Here is a 20436-nt window from a genome sequence, read left to right as displayed (position 1 = left end):
GTGGAGGCGTTTACTGGCCCCATTTCCATCCTCTCGTGCTCTTAAGACCCTGTCCAATTTAATTACAGTAGACTCTCTCAAATTCGGGCATATAGGACCGAAATGTCAGCCGAATTAGACAGAAATTCGGGCGACATGTGCATATAGATATTGAGTTTACACACTGATATATATCGTAAATTGCATGAAAATCCCTCAATAATGCAAAATCACATCAAAACTAAGACAAACCATGCTAAATTTGAGCATATTTGATTCATTTGATAATCATAATCAAACTTGAAAAATGACAACAAACTTTTTTCAAATGTAACCGCTGCCCGAATTAAAAAGTAGCCCGATCTTAAAAGAGCCGAATTTGCGAGAGTCTACTGTACTTCCTAAATTGCGAGATGTCTTTGGGGCAGGAAGGGCACATTAAGCAAATTAATCCATTTCTATCACGCACCTTGTTTGGATTAAAGTTTCCTGAAAATTGCAAATGATTCCATGCAGAGATTTTAGAAGATTATAGGACATTACATTAGTCTAATTATGTTCTTCCATGTAAAAACACGATTTATAGAGTGTATTTAGTGGTGCAGGAAGGGGCACAAAGTATTAGTTTGTGGGACATGATCTTCCAACAAAACATTTAATTACCAACTCACACTGAAGCTTCTCTATGGCCTCTATCATCAGCATGATCCATTCCACCTCTATAATTAAAAATTGTGTAACTCAGTCTGTGCTTTAATATATTTTTTATTCAATTCTCAATTACACGGGAGTTTATTCTCTACAAAATAATTTTATTTAAGAGTTTTCTAACATGAAAATTACATTAATTTGTCGGGTATGTTCGTTAATTAATTCGTTAGATTTTCTTTTCTATATCTGCTAATCACTAACATGGTAAATATGATAAGTAGTGATTTTCATTAGATTTAATACATTGATTCTTATCTCTACAAACGTAAAAAAAATGATTTGAAATGAGATAGAAAAAGATATGAAGCATAATTCTCTTGTTTTTGAGGTTATAATTGATCTAACCTCAAAAAATTAGGTTGTAGCGAAAATTCCGAAGTTCCAAAGTCTAAATGCAATTTTATCAATTTTTCTTTCAACATATGAGAGATAAATTAATCTTGTCTGTTTCTTGTGCTTAAGAGTCTAGAAATTCCAGATCTAACCACAAAATTTAACGATTTTTTTCCCTAACAAATATTTCTTTATTCAGTAATTTATTAATAATTTTAAAGGCAAATATGCAAATGAAACACATGATCTCATTCTTTTAATCCACGTCCAAAAGGATAGCTTAGAATGTGAGGTTATGTTGGATCTAACCTAAAAAATGGGGTATTATTTTCGTAGCAAATACTCAAAGATATCTATAGTTTTTATAATAACATTAAATCATTGAGATTTAAAAAAAAAAACGAATATTTTAATTTAATTTGAATGCAAGACTTTTCTTTCAGAAAAGCTCAAAGAAAGTGTAGTTAATAACCAAAATATTTTCATTCTTTGTCATAGTTCTCTATTTTTGTTAATTGAATAAATTATGGCAAAATTAGATTGCAATACAGGAAGGAAAAAAGGATGCAAAAGATTTTAAATAATGAACTTTATGCACTTTTTTATAGATTATTTTATAATTTGAGGTTATGTGTCATGTAACCTCGAAAAAGAAACTGCTCAACGTCCATTTGATTTTGAAAATAAATTGAAAATCTGGTCGTTCTTCTTTTTGCCATTGTATAAATGAGCAGTAAAAAGTTAAAATTGAGCAATAACAAAAAATTGAAACAGTGATATTATCGTCCAAATTTTGGCAAATAGAAAATAAAGGGCTTTTCATCCTATCAGAAACAATTTTAAATGTTAAATATATAAATTAGACCCATTTTTGTAAAAATTTAAATTTTTTACTGAGCATAATTATATATTTTACTGCTCATTTTTAATTTTTTACAGACTATTTTGAATTTTTTACTGCTCGTTTGTTTTTTGCCTTTCTTTTTTAGACAAAACATCCCAGAAACATTTTGATAGCCCAAATCTTTTGTCTTTCAGGTTAGAATTCGACTAATTTGAATGTAAAGAAATTTTAAATTCATTTTGGTCGTAGAAAAATCTTTGATATTAAAATTGATGGGAATACTAAAGAATTGTGCTACAAAAAATAAAGGTTTGGTTTGTTATAACCTCAAATTTTTCGAATTTATCTATTGGCCCTATATAGGAATTAGGCAGAATTTAAATTTCAAAATCGTTCCATTTGTCACTAAAATGAACAATTTTGTAAAAAAAATAATTGCTTGTAGTCGTAGAATTTTCATGTTTTTCTCCATTCGAAGTTACAATACCTTCTTAAAGCTTATGTTCTCCTTAACCTCACATTTCTAATTAACAATAAAGATTAAATTGAGGTTAAGTTGTGCATAACTTTAAAAAATTAGTAAATCACGGTCGATAAAATATATTATTGTAATAATTCATTTTTTTGCAGTTTTCAAATCAAACTACATTTTCTGTTATTTTTTTTTAAAAATTTATTTCTATTTTTTGCAGTTTTAAAATAAGAAAGTGTGCTTTAAATTGCAATAAATATAAGTTAAATAGCTTAATATTTTTATTCAAAGGAAAGAACACCCTGTTAATTAAAAAAGCAAACTGTTTTATTTGTTAGACGTTCAGCACAATATAACCTCAAAAAACTGATCATTTTTGATATATAAAATCGTCTTGATTATTTAAAAAAATGTAACTGATAAAACAGTTCTGTAGGTTTTCTGAACATTAAAAAATTATTACACATTTCTAAAAAAATCATTAAAAAATTAGGTTAGTTTTTTTTTTTATAGGGAATGAGGTTAAAAATGAGAAACATAATAAAAATATTTTCAAATTAATTTATTCGTCTCTCAAATGTAAAGTTTATTGATAAAATTGTATTTCTACCACTAATGAGGATGGATTTTTTTTAAAGGATTAAGTTCTTCCTAACCTCAAATTACAAAGTGACCTCTTGCTTAAATAAGAGAACGAACTTGATAGAATAAATGAGATTGCTTATTTTCCATTTGAAAATTTAATCTTCTCTTCTTGCTGAATAAATTGTTAAAAAGAAATGTTTGTACATTTAATCGTCTCGAAAGAATGCAAAATATTCAACTTACATATCTACTATTTGGTATTTTTTCTCTCAAAAGAAAAATTGCTAATAAAAAAAAAGATCCTTCAAAATCAAAGATAGATTTTACACTTTCTGATTTTGTGTTTTATTGATTTGAATTACCCAGAAATATATATTAAAAAACACATTTTAAATTACTAAAATGTTTATTTTATTCAATAATTCTTTCGTGAAATTCCGGTCAAATGGGTTTATTTCGACCTTCAAATGACCTCTATCTTTGATTTGAGGGGAAATTTGTTGTGATGTGGACGGAATTTCTGGACGTTTGTTAATTTTCGATACTTATCTCTTTAATACCCTTAAAACTTGTGCTCTCTACTTGTTGCTCTATAAGAAAATGCTATAGAAAAAATGTTTTTGTTTTTAATGTATGTGTTTGAAGAGAAAATGGGATAGGGCTTGTGATAGTCGTACATTTTGTATCTTAAAATTCCGAAGAAATATTCTCCAGGAATGTTTCTAACGGGGAAGATTTGAGGATGGGGAAAAGAGATTCTTATATGGATATTCTATTCCAAATTGCCACGGACACCTTGTAGCAATGTTGCTAGGAGGTCAACCAAGAAGACGATGGCAGCTACAATGGCAACAGATCCGGTAGCACAGAGAAGATCCATTCGTTGGGTATTTGGGTGCCAGTAATTGCGATTTTTTGTTATTGACCAATCGCGCAGGAGGGTAGCTCCACAGGCCACAAAAAGTACAGCTCCGATAAAATTAAGCAGAGCTGCTGTCTTCCAGGACATGCTGCAATAAAACATAAGAATTTTGCAAAAATAAGACAATTATCAAAAAAAAAGAAGATGGTTTATGTTTTTAGCAAGACTCGGCGATAAGTTGAAAATTATACTCATTTCCTTTCGTGGCTAAAATACCACAATAATTTCATCTTCAAATTATTCATGCTATATAAATGATATTTGAAGGTATTTCCGTGAATTATGTTTGTGAATTTTCGCGGATTTTTTTAATTTATTTTCAAGTAGTTTTTCAAGCATTGCAGAAAATGTGGATTAGGAACAATTGGTTTTATGAATTGCTTGGGTGTTGTGAGGGAAACCTTCAGAGATTCATGATCGTATTTATTTACGACGCAATATAACAAATTAATATCAATAAAAAGGTATTTGATGAGTTAAGAAATACTCTGAAAGCTACTATTTTCACGTCGTCGTCGGATGGAAAATAAAGTGTTGAATATATCGTGAGAAAATAAATGTAAAACCGTGAGGAAATTTCAATTTATTCTTATCCACGTTCAATGTTTTTTTTTTATTAAATATTTAATTGAAAAATCGAAAATTTCCGGTTGGACATCTTTCGTATCATATAAATTTTTAGTAATTAATTTATTAATTTATTAACCATCGGATATGGGCAAGTAGAGGTTTTGTATCAATCGTTACTTTATTAATAACAAGGGGGACTTCATATTCCTCCTTCTCAAAAGGAAAATATAAAGAAAGACTATTTAAAATCGAAAATTTTTCGATATGCACAAAATCTTCCTCGATTTTGGAGTAATTTTTTGAATTTGATATTTTTAGAAGAATGACAGAACGATACTTGTTCGTATAAATAGACTCAGGCTGATCCTTGAAAAAATTTGAGCTGCAAAATGTCGCAGTAAAGGATTTGGTAAAGGAAATTTATGGAAAGGTTCACTAACCGATCATCCTAAGCCCTCAGTATGACGGTTGAAGATAAATATTTACTGCCAAATTTTACAAGCTAAATACTCTCGAGGATCAACCTAAGTCTATATAGGCCTTTATACGGATTTCAGACCTAAGGCTTAGCCAAATGATTTAACTACTTTAATTTCTTATCTATCACGATTTTTTAGAAAAACTTATCTTAGGATTATAGATTATTAAAGACGAATGACCTATTAGGCTCTTAAAAAGCAATGAAATTGCTCGATATTTAGGATTTTGAGACCTTCGGGAACTGTGCTAAACCTCTAGTCAGAAGACCGCTTTAGGATGTGTCCTTTGGGAGATCAGGATCACCTTCCATAAATGCACCTACCATTTTTCGCCAAAAGCGGCTTTTTCGGGTTTTCAATAATTTTGAATAATTAATTCTATTGGTTTTGCAAGGTTAACACTTAATTGTTAAATTGTTAAGTTAAACACTTAACAACAAGTCTGAAGAGCGCGTTTCTTAAGCAATTGGGACAAGTTTTAATTAACTTAATAGGTCACTGAAACTCGATCAAGAACAAGTTTGAAAAAGTTATGATTTTCTCAGGTTATTATTTTCTCAAAAAATATTAGGGAATATTAAAATTTCAGGAATAATTTTTTGTCCGTTTAAATCTCTTGTGAACCAGTAAAGGTAAAAAGGTACCCCACTTCCCCCTAGGTGCGCTTTTGTGATTTAGGGCCTCTACACATTAGGAACCTTAGGAGTAATTTTCATAAAAAATTGCATTTTTGACAATTGTGATATTTTCACCTTAAGTGGTGCAGACAAAAATTAAATTCCTGAATTCTATGACTCATTTCTTTATTTCGGTTTGTTAAGCAACTCGAAAAGTTAAACGGTCTTCAGACCTTTGTGGTTTGGCTTATCTATCGGGCAATTGATCGATCCGATTTTGAAAAAAAACCACTGGAATTTGTTTGTATTTGAATATTCAAGAGCTTCAGACACTAGACTAAATGCCTAGTCTAAAAACCGGTTTCAGTTTAACTTACAAGACTTCAATAGGGCCCTTGTTCAAACAAATCTTAATCCTTATTCTCTGTCTAAATATTTTTAATTTCTAAAAACCAATCAAATTCAGTGAATTATTGGATCCTTATGGGATATTTTTCCTTCTCTTTAACTATAAATCAAAATTTCTATTAGGAAATTGAGAAATAGAATTCTTGAAACTGTTAAATTTTAGGTTTAAAAACACCGTTACGGATATTGAATAACGAACGGGGTTAATATTACATAATTACGTCCCTTATTCCCAAATATTTCCAAGTTTTAAACAGCGAGCGAGCCGAATTTCTGAATTTTAAGATTCTTGTTTGTTTTGAAATCGTGGTCGTTAAATCTCATGTCCAAAGAAATTTTTAGTAGTTTATTTCGCGATACGATCTTTAGGTTGAAAAACTTTTTCGCCTTTTTCAGACTCTGAAGACATTCTAGTACACATTGAACTTTTTTTTTTAATTCTGAACATCAGGGTTTAAAAAGAGAAAATAGGAGGGGTCCTATAATGTTCTTAGTTGCTGATTAATTAGACTCTGATTTACTAAATTTTTAACAGATAAAATTCAATTTTATCAATAAAAATAGTATCCATGTAAGAATATAATCTTACGATTAATCTTAGAGCAAAATGTATGGCTTTAATTTAAAGCGATCTTCAGAATGGAAGTTTAGTCCAGTTCCCGAAGATATGAAAATCCTATTTAGCAAGAATTTTATTGGTTTTTCTCAATCTAATAGATCATTTATTTTTAATAATCAATTTTAAGTCAAATTTCTCAAAAAAAATCTTGACTGGTAAAATCTAAAAAATCTTAACCAAAGGGGAAAGTGCTCTCCCTTCGAACGTTCATGCCTTCGAATAATGTGCATTTCTTTTGTTTTTCTTAAGAGATTTACATTAAATTATCATGGAATTATCAACAATTGATGATAAGCCAACTAATATTTAATAGAAATGTGTAAATTTCTTATTGAAACTTAAAGAAAATTCACATTATTCGAATGCATGAACGTTCGAAGGGAGAGTACTTTCCCCTATGGCTAAAATTTAGGTCTGAAGCCGGTCCCTATAACGGTAACAGGAACACAGGTTTCAGATTAAGCCTAGTTTTTGAATATATCGAAATCCTAAATAACAAGCAATTGTAGTGGTTTTTCAAACTTTAATGGATGAATGGCTCTTAGTATATCTATTTCTTTAAAGAATTTCCCAGAAATCTTGTCAGACGAAATTAGAAAAGTTAAGCCAGATTAAAAGTCCTTATAATTTTTGATTAAAATCAACATTATCAAAGTATTCAGATTTTTGAGGAACTTGAGAAAAACTTTTGAGAATGCTAAGAATCTCATAAAAAGAAAATAAACTTACGTATCCTGGAAGACCTTTCCGAGCAAATATGCTCCGCAGATGATGATGTAGGCTCCAAAGGTGGCATAACAGAGGGCAATTGTTCTTTGATGGGCAAATTGTGTCCGTAAATAGGTGTTGTTGGCAGGATCATCGAGCAGTCCAATGCAGACAATTGCAAGTGCCTGATAAATGAAGGAGAAAAACATGTGTAAAACTTAATTTGTATGACCCCATCAATTAGTCATATTGTTGAAATTGAGCTGATTAAGTGAGCGATTGAACATGAAAATTGTGGAAAATAAAAGAATGGGTTTGTGGAGGAAACCAATAAAATGTTTGTATGAGAAAACAACTTTGGCTTTTGTGCCAGACATTCTTGTATAAAAGTTTGTTTTCATTTATACAAGACAAGAGAGGATTTTCGTCTATTGACCTTCACTGTGCGTTACGTGCTGTTTATATGTACAATTGTTCTGTATTATGTCTTGTTGTTCTTGCAAAAGAGCATGAACTTGTCCCTCAACCAATGATATAAAGTGGCAAAGTTAGAGGTCTCTCCTCCAATTCTTATCTTAAAACATTTTGTTCTTTGTTTTCTCACTGATTTACTTGTGGCATCGTAACCTGTGTTAATTCAATTAACAGCAATTTTGCTTTACTGTAATATAATGGTATTACTTCTCTTGAAACCGCAGATATCGCACTTACTCCTTTTATTCGTTTTTTTTAAGTGCTAATTCATTGAAGAAAATAAGTCAGGTACAATTACAATGTGACCACTGATGTAATTTTTCTTCTCCATCAAACAATTTTCAATTCAAGGTCAAAAGTGCTGCTACAACTTATCTCTTTTTATCTATTTTTTTCTCTCTCTCGGTATTATGATGAAACATCGACATAAAAATCTTAGAAAAATTACTCAAATGTTTTACATTTATTCCTCTTAATTCTTTTTGCTATTGTTGTTTTTTTTACGCAATTAAATGCACTGAGAGAATGAAAAGGTATAAATTGTCTTGTATTTTTGAAGCTAAAGAGCACGATATTATAATGTTATCACACTCATGTCACGAAGAGATCATTCTGTTTACTCTTTTACAAAATTCATCAATGACTCATGAAATATTTGAATGTTCTTTGAAAAAAATGTTGCTAAATGTTTTGTCCAAAATAATGGGTGGTACTCCGGGGATTTAAGTGGAAATTTGGACATATTCTTAAGAAGTTATTCGCTTTAATTGCCTATGCATTTCCTTCAAGCTCTTGTTTACTTGATGAATTCAAATTAACAAGATAATTTTTGTTATGGGAATAAAAATGACCATGAAGTTCTAAACCAGATTTTGTGGCCAATTTTCTGCATAAATTAAAGTTATAATACTTTAGTTTTGAAATTACAAGAGCAGAGGGTAGTCGGACAGCTTTAAAATTGGGCATTTTTATCTAATTTTTAAATGGAACTGGACCTTAGCTCTGCAAACAGATTGTAAAGCTAAATTACATTAATATAATCCTCAATTTGTTTTAAAAACAGGAAAAATGTTTAATTTCAAAAGTATCCCTATTCAAGGTGCCCCAATTGCCCCTAGTGAAACACTTTTGAAAAGAAACTTTGAAATAAACAAATTTAATTATTATATTAAAGATCTTGACAAGATCACCGGAAATAGTTCTTGTTACGTTGTGATTTTTTGATTTAAATTTTTATTTATTTTTCTTTATAATGTGAGATCTTTTTCTTATTACTTTAGAGTGCACAAATTAAGAAAAAAGTTACCTTTCTATTAATTGAAAAATAACAAAAAAGGCCCTAGTTCTCTTATTTTGTAAAGAACTTATTATAAAAATCGTTTTATGATATAGAAGAGACATAAATGCCAAAATAACCTTAAACTCGTATTCTTCAGTTCTAATTTAGGTGCTGATTTAATAAAAAAGATATCAAATTTGATCTTGCATTTGAACCTGCAATAATTCGCAAACTTAGAAGCACTTTCCGACAATGATTATTTTTCAAATTTCGGAGTTTTTCAGTTTTTAAGTAAATCACAATGAAGCGTTCAATTTGTTTATTTTTTTTTAAATGAACTTTTAAAAGAAATTTAGGTGCCATATTTTTCCAAAATATTACTTTTGGCGTTAAAGCCTCTACTTATTGGGAGCAGTTTACGTAATAAACTTTGACGTTCTGATGATCTCAATAATGTGCAGATGCAAAAATCCAAATCCTTCAAAAATTATCCAAAAATTATCAAAAATTATCTAAATCCTTCCAAAATTCAAATCCTTCAAAAATTATAAAAATTTGTAATTTTTCAATTTCTTATTTTTTTCAAAAAACATTTCCAATAGTTCTTGTATCCTTCTAATAAAATCTTTAGACATTTAAAGATTATTTGTATTAGTGTTTTTTGTCGTAGCTAAATTATTGATTAAAAGAATTCAAAAATCGCTATTTTAGGTTTTAACCTAAAGACGTAGCTTAAGAGAAATTATTCAAATTTATTTTATAGCTAGATAAGAGAATAAAAAGTATAAAATATTAATGTTATAGAGAGTCATTATAAACATTAGTACGTTACACTTCCCCTTCTTTTAAACTGAACCGGGTTCCAATCGGTTATGAACTTTATCCGAAATTCAATTGTATTCTATTACTCCTGTGGTGTATTTTGAGCAATGTTTTTTGAGTGACTTATAAATCGGTTTAAATCAGTTGTGAAACGGACATGAACTAATTAAAAGTATTTTGTGGGATCTTTTGAGTGATTTATGTATCGGTTTAAATCGGCTGAGAACCGGAAAACGGTAAATGATGCGAAAGTACTTTTGAAGACTGAGTGAGAGAATTCCGAAAAAGTTAAAATAACATTCCGGAAATGTTTATTTCACCCTGCAGTATTGATCCGAAATCGGTGTAAATATTATGCTTTTTAGGTGTATTAGGGGTTAAAGTTATCCTTTTTCATGTTAATTTTACCTTTAGGAAGGTGTAAAATTAACATTAAAAAATGTTGATATATTTTTACACATAAAAAGTGTTAAAGTTATGAGGAAAAAAAGTTAATCGCACCCCCTTTCTTCTCTCAGTGAAGGTATAGCATCTAAGTCACGAGTTTGAGCATTTCGCAAAGCCTGGGATGCTTTGCTACATATTTTTTCAATTTTTATTTATGTATTCTCTTCAATCATGAGATAAGTATTTAATTTTTTAACTGGCCTTTAAAAGTTAATTTCTATTCTTGAATAAAAATCAATAATCAATAAAAATCAATCAATAATTTTTGAAATATTGGAATAAACTGTCTGAAATGGAAGTGTCAAACTATATAAGTTTGACATTTTAAATCTCTGAGTATAGGAAAATTTTTAAATGAACTCGTACCTAATAGAAAATCTTTAATTTGGACAATAAATATATTTAAGTCTTTAAGTTTTCTTTATCTCAGAATCCTCAGAATTGAGGGCATCAACTAGCTTGAAGATATAATTAGACGGCGCCAATGGTATTTAACATTTTATAAGTATGTGTGCAAGGCAATTTTTATGCCTTAATGCTACATAAAAAAAATGTCCTGCTGTTACAAAACATATAACAACACCCCAATGCTTGTTCTATTCTTTGGTACTATAATGGTGAAAATAGGAAATGTTTGTGCAAGGAATAAAAGGTGTGCCTATGACTAATATTTCATAACTTTTCCTGTGAATTTTCTTTTCCTGGGGTAGAAAGCACATGCTAAGTTATTTATTAAACTTTTGATTGATTCATTATAACCTGTTCTATATTCTTTATTGTTTTTTTCCTTGTCTTTTACATGATATTCATTATTAGACATTGATCGAAGGTTCCACTACTTTTCTATATCATCTTTTGACCATTAACCTTTTTCTTTGTTTCAAGTGAAAATTGGCAATTGGTTTGGGAAAAGGAAAAGAACATTCTGTGAAATTTGAAGACACGCAAGTTCAAAAGGAGATTGATGAAGGGTTGATGATGATCGAAGAATTAGGGAAATGCCTATCATATGAAATTTATTTATTTACTCTTTTGTCAGTTGTAAGCGGAATAAAAGATGATGGTGTCATAGCTTAGAGGAAATTGAGCAAACATTTGTGCTAAATGGCTAATTGATTGTTCTTCTGGTTACACCCATTCGATTAATTCTTGAAGGGAGGAAGAAGAGTTCTATGTTCTACTTCACTTTTGGCCTAATTTATATTTGGGGTCACGTGCGATGTGGTCATTTGTTGAGGGGGTTGTTTTAGCCGAGCAGGGGGGGGGGACGAGAGAGATATAGAGAGTGCAAGTTTTGATGGCGTGCTAACGACAATAGTGTTGTGATTAATCCCATGGGTAGTTCTTTGTGAAAATTCCACCCATTTTCTCATATATTCTCATATATGGCGAGAAAATCAATAAAAATTGATTTTTTCAGGGTAGGTTTTAGTATTTGTATAGAGTGAGAGAAACAGGAAAAGTGGGTTAAATGGCATAAAATTTCCCACAATCTTCTCCACCCCTTTCTCACCGTGAACTTTCCCACTAATGTTTATGTTTTCATTCATTTTCTGCTGCAATAAAATGCAACTTTACATAAATGTGAATGATATACTGTGGGTGATATTTAGAATGTCAGTGAAAGTTGTTGTACGAACATATGATGTAGCACTTTTTTCCTTTTTGCATTTCATTGCAGACAGAACTCGTCTCATTTATCTGCAATTTGTTTCATGCAAGATCTGTTTTAGTTTTTCATTTTACACCTCTAACAAAAGAGTTTGAGGAAAAGATTGTAATGCAGAAAATTTCTTTTCCCATTGTTTTTCTTTTACTTCTTAATCTGTAAAAAATATCTCGTGGATTCTGCGTGGAATTAGATTAGGAAAAGTTAGCGAGAATTCATGTTTCTCACCACAACAGAAAAAAAAAGTTTTTATATAGTATTTCTGAAGAGAGATGGAAATGATGATTGATACTACCAAGAGGGGCCAATTGGGAAGATGCATAAAATGTGCATAAATTACCATTAAGTGGAAGTTAATGTATGCTTATAATCTCAATGAGTGGAAGTTTTCGCAATTTTTTATGAATGATTCACGTATTTAAATGAATTCTGAATAATTTGTTACAATTTTACACAAATGTGTGTAATTCTGGAGTGGTTGTCATGTCATGGAAAAGTGATAGTGACAGTGAAACAAAATTGTTGTATTAATAAATTATAATGATTGATTAAGTCCATACACAGTTACACACTTGCACATTTATTTTACACAAAATGTGTAATCAATTTCTAATTTTGCCGTCTGATTACACAATTTACCGATACATAAAATTAATCTTACACATTTTTAGATTACACATTTTCCCGAAGTACATGTTTGTGTAACTTTACAAATAAAAGTTTTAAGAAAATCAAAGATTAGGATGGAGTAACCACGTATCGCCATGTTTAGGAAAAACGGGAATTAATTTTATTATAACTTTTGAACCTTTATTACAAGATAACTCAAATTTCACACAAAGTTACTTAGATGTATTGGCTGCAGATTCGTGAAAGCAATAGTCGTCCAATTTAACTCTGGACTACTTAAAAAACTGATTTTTATTAACAATGCAAAAATAACCACTTCGTCGCCACTTTTTACCACTTTTCGCCAGTTCTGTAACCACTTCTCGCCACCCACTTGGAAAGGTTCAAACTCAATTATTTTGGGCAATATTATGCAAAGAATACATTCAGTATTTCTCTTTCCTCATGATCACCCTATTATATAATCATAACTTCAAATTATTTTTCTTCTTTTTCTTTATTTGAGAAATAAAACTATTGGACTATTGCATAAAGTAAACAATCCAGATTTGACAACTGAGAACCTACAAAATGAAGTTAGCGTCGCCTATTGAAAAGAGATGGCGACAGGTGGGAAAATCATTTCAAAATATTACCACTTTTCGCCATGCCTTATTTTTATATAAATATAATATAAAATGAAATATTAATTAACTGAAAACAAATATTTAATTATATATTCAATAGACAAATTATTTATCCAAAAAGGTATATTTTGCTCGATGAAAATTTGATGACACTTAGTATATTGGGTAAGAAATATTGGATTCGATGCACTTGCTTCAAATATTGCTCTAAAAAATGTTTAAAATCGTAAATTCAAAACGAATAATTACTATTTTTCGACTCTATACGTAGCAGCAGTAAAAATACAAGTAACTTTGTGGCTCATTTATTTCATAAATCGCGAAAAATAGCGATATCAATTTAAATGGCGAAAAGTGAGGCACTGGCGAGAAGTGGTGATTCCACCCTATTCTTGTAATTTTTCTACTGAGCATAAAACTAAATAATAGGTGAAATTGTTAAGAATCTCTCACCTAATATTTAATCCTATAAAATGTTTTAGATTTCACTTTTTAATTACTTCCATGTTAATAATAGTTGAGTAAAAATTTTTATTCTTTGGAAAGTGCCAAAATCTTTTGAAATATTTTATTTTTAATACAAATTGAATTTCTTGTTACTTCTTTTTAAGGAATGTTGCTTGAAACCTTGTAGATAGTCTATCGTTTTTGTTTTCTCTAAAATCATTCTTAGTACATTTTATAATTAATAAAAATATAAACATAGGTTTGGTAATATTTCGGCCACTTTGATTCTCATTCTCATACCCTCAGTCCCGGGATTAGGTATGCATATTTTCGGGACCGAATAAAACGCGCGAAATGTCTATTCATCTAAAAAATTTGCATACACGAAAGCGATTTTTTTTTTAATAAATCGACCGTAAATGAATTTTGCTCTAGGTAAAAGAAGTCAAAGCAAAAAAAATTGAAATTGAACTGTTTAAAAGAAATTCATCAACAAACAGTAATTTTTGGCCAGCGTTCTTCAATAAATTGTTAGAATATTTAAAATTTTTACCTTAATAAAAGGTATGCAAAACCTAAAAAAATCATAAAAATTTGAGGAACAAAAGAAGTGGCCGAAATTGCAAACTGGCCGAAATTTGGTGCAATTATCCTATATCGTTTCGCCTTATGAATGAGAAAAATAGAGATTTTCTACGCTTGAAGTAGACTTTTGATATACTCAGTTTTACATAAGATACTTGAAAATGAATTATCTTGATGATCAATGAAAAAATTTAGGTTAAATATCCTATCGCTAATAATGCAACATAAAATGGGAAAATGGGGTTAATCGTGTAGAGCATTTGCTTTATGATGGAAGTACCTTGTGTTCGAATCCCCTTTTATTCATAATTTTTCTGACATTCAAGATATTTGAAATTTGAGTTGTATTAATTGAGTTTTATTTTTCCTAATCCCACGAGGCATAAAAAATTCTATCGATCGAAACAGAAATCTTAATTGCCTCGCTAGATCGGAAATCTTAATATGTATGTTTCAGGGAAAAGGCCTAGTTAAAATAGTTCAGATTTATCGTAATTGATAAGATTACTCTGAATTAATGTTTAAAACTTTTGGTTTAGTGTTTTCACAGTGACAAAGAACATTTTATTATAATAAGGTAAAGTATCCTCACTCGACCGAATTCCTCGATTCGACCGGTCGGTGCGTCAATTTTTAAATGTTTGATGGTCAATTTCGTCAATTTCTATGAATTTGTCACTAGTTCATATTATTCATGGAATAATTGACCTATTAATGTTAGATCATATGCAAAATATTATAGCAAATATAAATAAATTGAATAAATAAATATACCGGTCGAGACGAGGAACCGGTCAAGCGAGGGCACTTTACCTTATTTATAAAAAAAATCTTCTAAAAGTTCAAAAATTAATCCCTTCTAAGTTTTATCAAATTGCAGTAACTTTTGAGTTTTTTTTCACAACTTACCAATTCAAAGAGTTTGAAGAGTGTTGGCCAGTATCTGTTAGCACCGCTCACGTAGTTATTCTTGTAGGCTGAATCAACTCCTGTTCCTGTCTCGCCGGAATTTGCCATTTTCAGGTGTGAAATTTCTATTTTGGGGGTATAAATTTGTCGTGGTGAAGAGTTTTGATGAATGGTGCATGGATAGAAATGGGCAGAAAAGGAAAACATCTCAATTAGTTTAGGAAGATTTATAGTAAAAACAAAAACATAAAGATTTATTGCATATCAAATAAAATGCGTATAAAAATGTATTATCGAAAGAGTCTCATGGGAAAGATAGAGTGGAAAAAAAACGTATTGTCATGAGAAAGTTACTGATTAAATTTCCATTTTTCCATTATTTGAAGTATTGTTATTTTTTCTATGTTCTTCAAACTATATTTCTTTCTAATTTACATACATAATGTGTCTTAATATATCGCTAACAGGCGGAAGTGCAATTGTTTTAATAAAGGAAGAAAAAAATAACAAACACCATTCAGAGTTATTTTGTTTGAAAAAATAAAACATTACATGAAATAAAATGAGATAAATGTCTTGGATGTTAGATACGTGAAGAAGTAATAAGACACTTGTGCTTTTTGTGGCAAAATTTGTCTTTAAAATTTTTATTGAAAGGAAAATTTTTCAAACATTCTTGTTTTTTTCACAAAATTCGTTCATTCCTTGCCATTCGTTGTGGTTAGTGGAGGAGAAGAATAAGTCCATCATGCCAATTTGATTAATCAATTGAAACACACTCAATTTAAATGACTTTGAAAAATTTTTTAGATACCTATATTCATTGTTGGACTTGAGATAATGGATTTTGCAAGAGATTAAATTCTATTATAATATTTTCTTGTGGAGGGCAAGTTTTTTTTTTATTTTTATTTTCGTGTCTTAAGAAGATTTTCTTCAGTGTTTTGTGCGACTGATTTTCCACTAAACGGATGAAAGAAAAAAAAACATGAAAAAATAAGAAAGAAACCATTAGAAAGAAGTAGTTTACTTTTAACATAAGAATAACGTGCAAATTGAGATGTTTGGGAAATATTGTGTATTTTAGAAACAGTCATATTGAGACATAATATCTTTTAAAATATGCACAAACAATTTTATTCCTATAGGCTTTGAATGATAATGTATATTGCCAAATGTGTGAATGTAATGTTTTTTGCAATTTACAGTGATGAGCTTATTTGTTGCAATGAGAAAAGTAAGATTTAATGCATCTTGTCATTTGGAAAATAATTTTTGCGTTCTTTATGCATTATGGCGTCTACATACTAGAGAAATTTATGTCTACATTGAAGAATTTTTCCTACACAAGCGTGGGGAATTTCTTTAGTCCGAGAAATCCGAAAAAGTTAAAATAACATTCCGGAAATGTTAATTTTACCCTGCAGTATTGATCCGAAATCGGTATAAATATTATGCTTGTTAGGTGTTTTAGGGGTTAAAGTTACCATTTTTCATGTTATTTTTACCCTTAAAAAGGTGTAAAATTAACATTAAAAAATCTTGATATATTTTTACACCTAAAAAATGCCAAAGTTATGAGGAAAAGAAGTTAATCGCACCCCCGTTTTTTCTCAGTGTCTGTAGAAGCCATTATTCACATGAAAGTATTGTAATATTTAATCCATAAATTATTTGCATTACTTGACGACCTCTGATTGGCTGAAGTTTGAGAGTTTCTAAAGCTTCAGCCAATCACAGAATAAATATTTAATAACTTTATTGTGGATAAAGCTTTAACACATTGATTACTATTATATCAATTGAAATAAAGTATAATTCTAAATTAATTAAAAGATGAGGCAATCACTTGATCTCTTCTTTAATCAAGATTTTATATCATAATCGAAATATTAGAAAATATAACTGATTTCACATTTTCCAAGTGTTATAAACCTTGATCAAAACACCAAAATGCACTTTTTCAAAAATTTAACCATGTTTTTCTTTGATTTTTTGAATTTGGCTTTTTTGTCTTCAGTATTAAAATCCATTGATACGATTTTGCAAAAAAGGCATAAAATGTATTCATCTTTTTCAGGATTTAAAAAAAAGTTTTAACTAGTAATTTTTCCAAAATTTGTAAACAGAATGATAAAAAATATTAAACAATGATTTTCGACAACCCTTGCAAGACTTGCTAAAATACATTTTTGGTTGCAAAATTAAATTTTCGTATAATGAACGGAAATTTAATATTTAATGTCAAAATTATAGGTTTTCTACTATTGAAAAGGTCTGAAAAACGTCGGTAAATAAATATTTATAAAGTTGTTTTACATTTTTAAAAGGTTAGAAGATCTCCTGGTTTAAAAATTAGGTACAGGGGGCTGTCAAGCTTAATAAAAAGTAAATCTCTTTCTGAGTTTACCGACTTTACCCTGTAAAAATTTTGCACATTATTGCATCGCAATTCACAAAATTAGGCAAGGATTATAAAATTTTTGTATTTTTTTTTAAAAAAAATCATGCACAATTTTGAAACATAACAGAATGATAAGTCTTTAGGGGAAAACTGGCCATTATATTTCCGTGTCTCTATGTAAAAACGTATTTAGGGAAATTAATGTCGATAGGCCCTTGTTTAGGTCAGATTTAGGAAATTCAATTTTTATTTTCCTCTAATTTTTTTTCAATAACGAAATTTCTAAGTTATATTGAAAAATTTACAAAATTTTAACAATAATATTAGTAATTTTACAAAGTTTGGTTTATAAAAATAGTGAAGAAGAAAATTAGGAATAAAAGCTTTATAAACTGATATTTCATGTAATTATATCGATAACTTACAATATTATACAAATTTTTATTTTAGCCAATAATAAGTAAAATCAATAAAAATACTGTTTTATGTAGATTACAAGCGTTTAAGCATAGGGGAATGTGCCCATGCTTTAGACGGTCCCAAGCTTCATATTGACTAAGTTTTTTTTCTATGTAACAAGACGAACAAGACAGTTTCCCCTAATTTTTAGAATATGGGTGCGATGAGTCACATTAATTGAAAAACATAGGAAAAATTTAGTCATTATAAAGTTTTCGACCGTGTAAAGCATTGCATTGGCACTTTCCCCTATTTGAATCAATATTTTAAAAATTTCGTAAATGATAAGTACTAACACTGAGAGAAATCCGAAAAAGTTAAAATAACATTCCGGAAATGTTAATTTTACCCTGCATTATTGATCCGAAATCGGTGGAAATATTACCCTTTTTAGGTGTATTAGGGGTTAAATTAACCCTTTTTCATGTTAATTTTACCCTTAAAAAGGTGTAAAATTAACATTAAAAAATGTTGATATATTTTTACACTTAAAAAGCGTTAAAGTTACGAGAAAAAAAGTTAATTGCACCCTCTTTTTTTCTCAGTGAAGTAACAATAAATAGCACGAGATCTCAGACACAAAATCAGCGTGGCATAGTGTAAAATCAATTAAAAATTGATTATTTTATGGATTAATTTCAAAAGAGTTGTATCCACCGCAGATTCTTATTTTGATATTCTCATTGAAACACTTTGGCTTTTCACTGTATATTAAATACACTAAATGTTTCTGTGCACTTATGTTAATACTGCATATTTTCTTATATATAGAATAGTGTTGCTGTTGAATCATTTCAAAATAATTCCAACATAATTTAATGTGTTTGTGCCTCTTATTTTACTTCAATATATTGGTCACCTCACGAGTATACCGTGTTTATATGACCACAAAAGTCAATGGAATATTGCATTTGAGAGACATGAAGAAGAGAATTTAAACTCGTGAATTTTCCTCACAATCTCCTTTTTTCATGGAAATAATATTACATTGGATGTTACATTGAGTTTGTTATTGAAGATGTAAGGAAAATTGGTTCATTGTTAGCACTTCTTTGCAAAGGTGTTTTTTTTTGGATAGATATTTAACACATTGATGTGTCTCTCTTTTCATGTGATTTTTCTTTGGTGGTATAAAAGTTTCAGTATATAACGACCATGAAGGAGAAAATCACAATTGGAAGAGAGAGAATCATTATGCTCGTTTACCCAAACAACGCCCATCCCATGCGACATTAGTTGTATATATGCCAAAACTTGGTTGTTATTCATAAGTTCGTTGAATGAGCATTATTCAGAAGTGGGATGCTGTGTAAAAAAAAAGCTCAACCCCCAGAGATGAAAATCTTTGTGATTTTCTTGTAATTTTGCAATAATTCACTTTAAAATTTCGACACAGTAAAGTTTGTTTAGTACAAAAAGACCACATACAAAACGTTTTTATGAGAATTTTATCATTATAAAACTTGCTTTTGATGTCACTGAGAAAGTTTGTTGGTGTGGCAAAAGTTTTAGGAGAGAAAGAGAGAAGAATAACAGAAAATGAATGAAGAATGTTGGAGGGAAGGAGATTGTGGAGAAAAACACGCTTGAGATTTTGGGCGAGTATCAAAAAAAAAAGAAGAATCACAATAAAAACTACCTGTGGACGTTTTCAAACTGTTAGTATATAATCCACGTAATGATTTGCCGTGTCTTTGGCGTCTTAAAGTAAGATGTATAAAATTCTAAATGATAGTTTTGTTTTGGTTTTTCCTCTCAAATTTAACCAAGTGGAAATTTTTTTGACTGTATCCACCCTCAATAAACACTCTTCTTCTTTGTTTCTCTAAATGCACAATTTGTTGTTGTATTTAACAAAAAAAAGGGTTACAATGGAGTAAAATTGTTTGTTAAATGCTTGTAATTTAAAAGTTTAGGGCAAAGGAAACTGGTTTAAGAGAATATTTAGGCACTTATAAAACAGAAACACACCAAAAAATGCACAAAAGTTGTTTAGTGAGAGACTCCTCCTCGTGCTAAAGAGACAAACAACTAAAAGGCAACTATTGGACACGGTATCCAAGAGGGAACTGGCGGGTTTCGCTGTTTGGCGCTATTTAATGTTTCGATGGCTCGACTTCTCAATGTGGTTTAGTGTTGGTTGGGTTTGTAACATTTTTGTGAGAATAAAATACATACAGAAGAAATGGATATGTTGGGAGAGTTGTGTGATGCGCTTGGTGAATGGGTGTGAAAGAGATGGGATTTTTCTACATAAAATATGTGTAGAATAAAAAAAATTGTACATGCGAAAAGCACTGTGCTAAATGCTTGAATTTGTGAGGTTAGCGGTTCGAAACTCATGTGCTAGACTATCGTGCTGACGAGTTCAAATCAAACATGTTGCAAAGCTTGTTTTAGAGTGCGTTTATTTTATTTTTCAGGGGCCTCTCGACATT

The 20436-nt window shown here is 29.8% G+C and overlaps 2 protein-coding genes across 3 annotated transcripts in view; one reads left to right on the top strand and one right to left on the bottom strand.

Moving 5' to 3' along the window:
• The window catches only part of LOC129810138 (kinesin-like protein KIF3A), a 40060-nt gene that overhangs the window by 609 nt on the left and 19015 nt on the right, over nt 1-20436 (top strand). The window lies entirely within an intron of this gene.
• On the bottom strand, nt 725-20130 carry LOC129810183 (uncharacterized). 2 transcript variants are annotated; one of them, XM_055860503.1, is made up of 5 exons: nt 19970-20081; nt 15950-16098; nt 15136-15260; nt 7269-7432; nt 725-3934 (listed from the first exon to the last, which is right to left on the bottom strand). In XM_055860503.1, the coding sequence occupies exons 2-5, from the start codon at nt 15957-15959 to the stop codon at nt 3697-3699; spliced, it is 537 nt and encodes a 178-aa protein (XP_055716478.1). In that variant the 5' UTR covers nt 15960-16098; nt 19970-20081; the 3' UTR covers nt 725-3696. The 2 variants fall into 2 exon arrangements, with proteins under 2 accessions (XP_055716478.1, XP_055716487.1); XM_055860512.1 differs by lacking the exon at nt 15950-16098 and having other exon boundaries at nt 19970-20130.

This window comes from Phlebotomus papatasi, chromosome 1 (assembly GCF_024763615.1).
Source record: "Phlebotomus papatasi isolate M1 chromosome 1, Ppap_2.1, whole genome shotgun sequence".
NCBI classification, from domain to species: domain Eukaryota; kingdom Metazoa; phylum Arthropoda; class Insecta; order Diptera; family Psychodidae; genus Phlebotomus; species Phlebotomus papatasi.
The sequence above is the reverse complement of the archived record's forward strand: the minus strand, read 5'-3'. Positions and strand labels throughout refer to the sequence as shown.

What these genes read in the sequence shown, in the direction of transcription:
- LOC129810183 (XM_055860503.1), bottom strand. An exon ending in TCTTCAAACTCTTTGAATTG is followed by an intron (nt 7,433 to 15,135) that starts GTAAGTTGTGAA and finishes TTCATTTATCAG; the next exon opens with GCACTTGCAATTGTCTGCAT. An exon ending in GGAAAGGTCTTCCAGGATAC is followed by an intron (nt 3,935 to 7,268) that starts GTAAGTTTATTT and finishes GTTTTATTGCAG; the next exon opens with CATGTCCTGGAAGACAGCAG.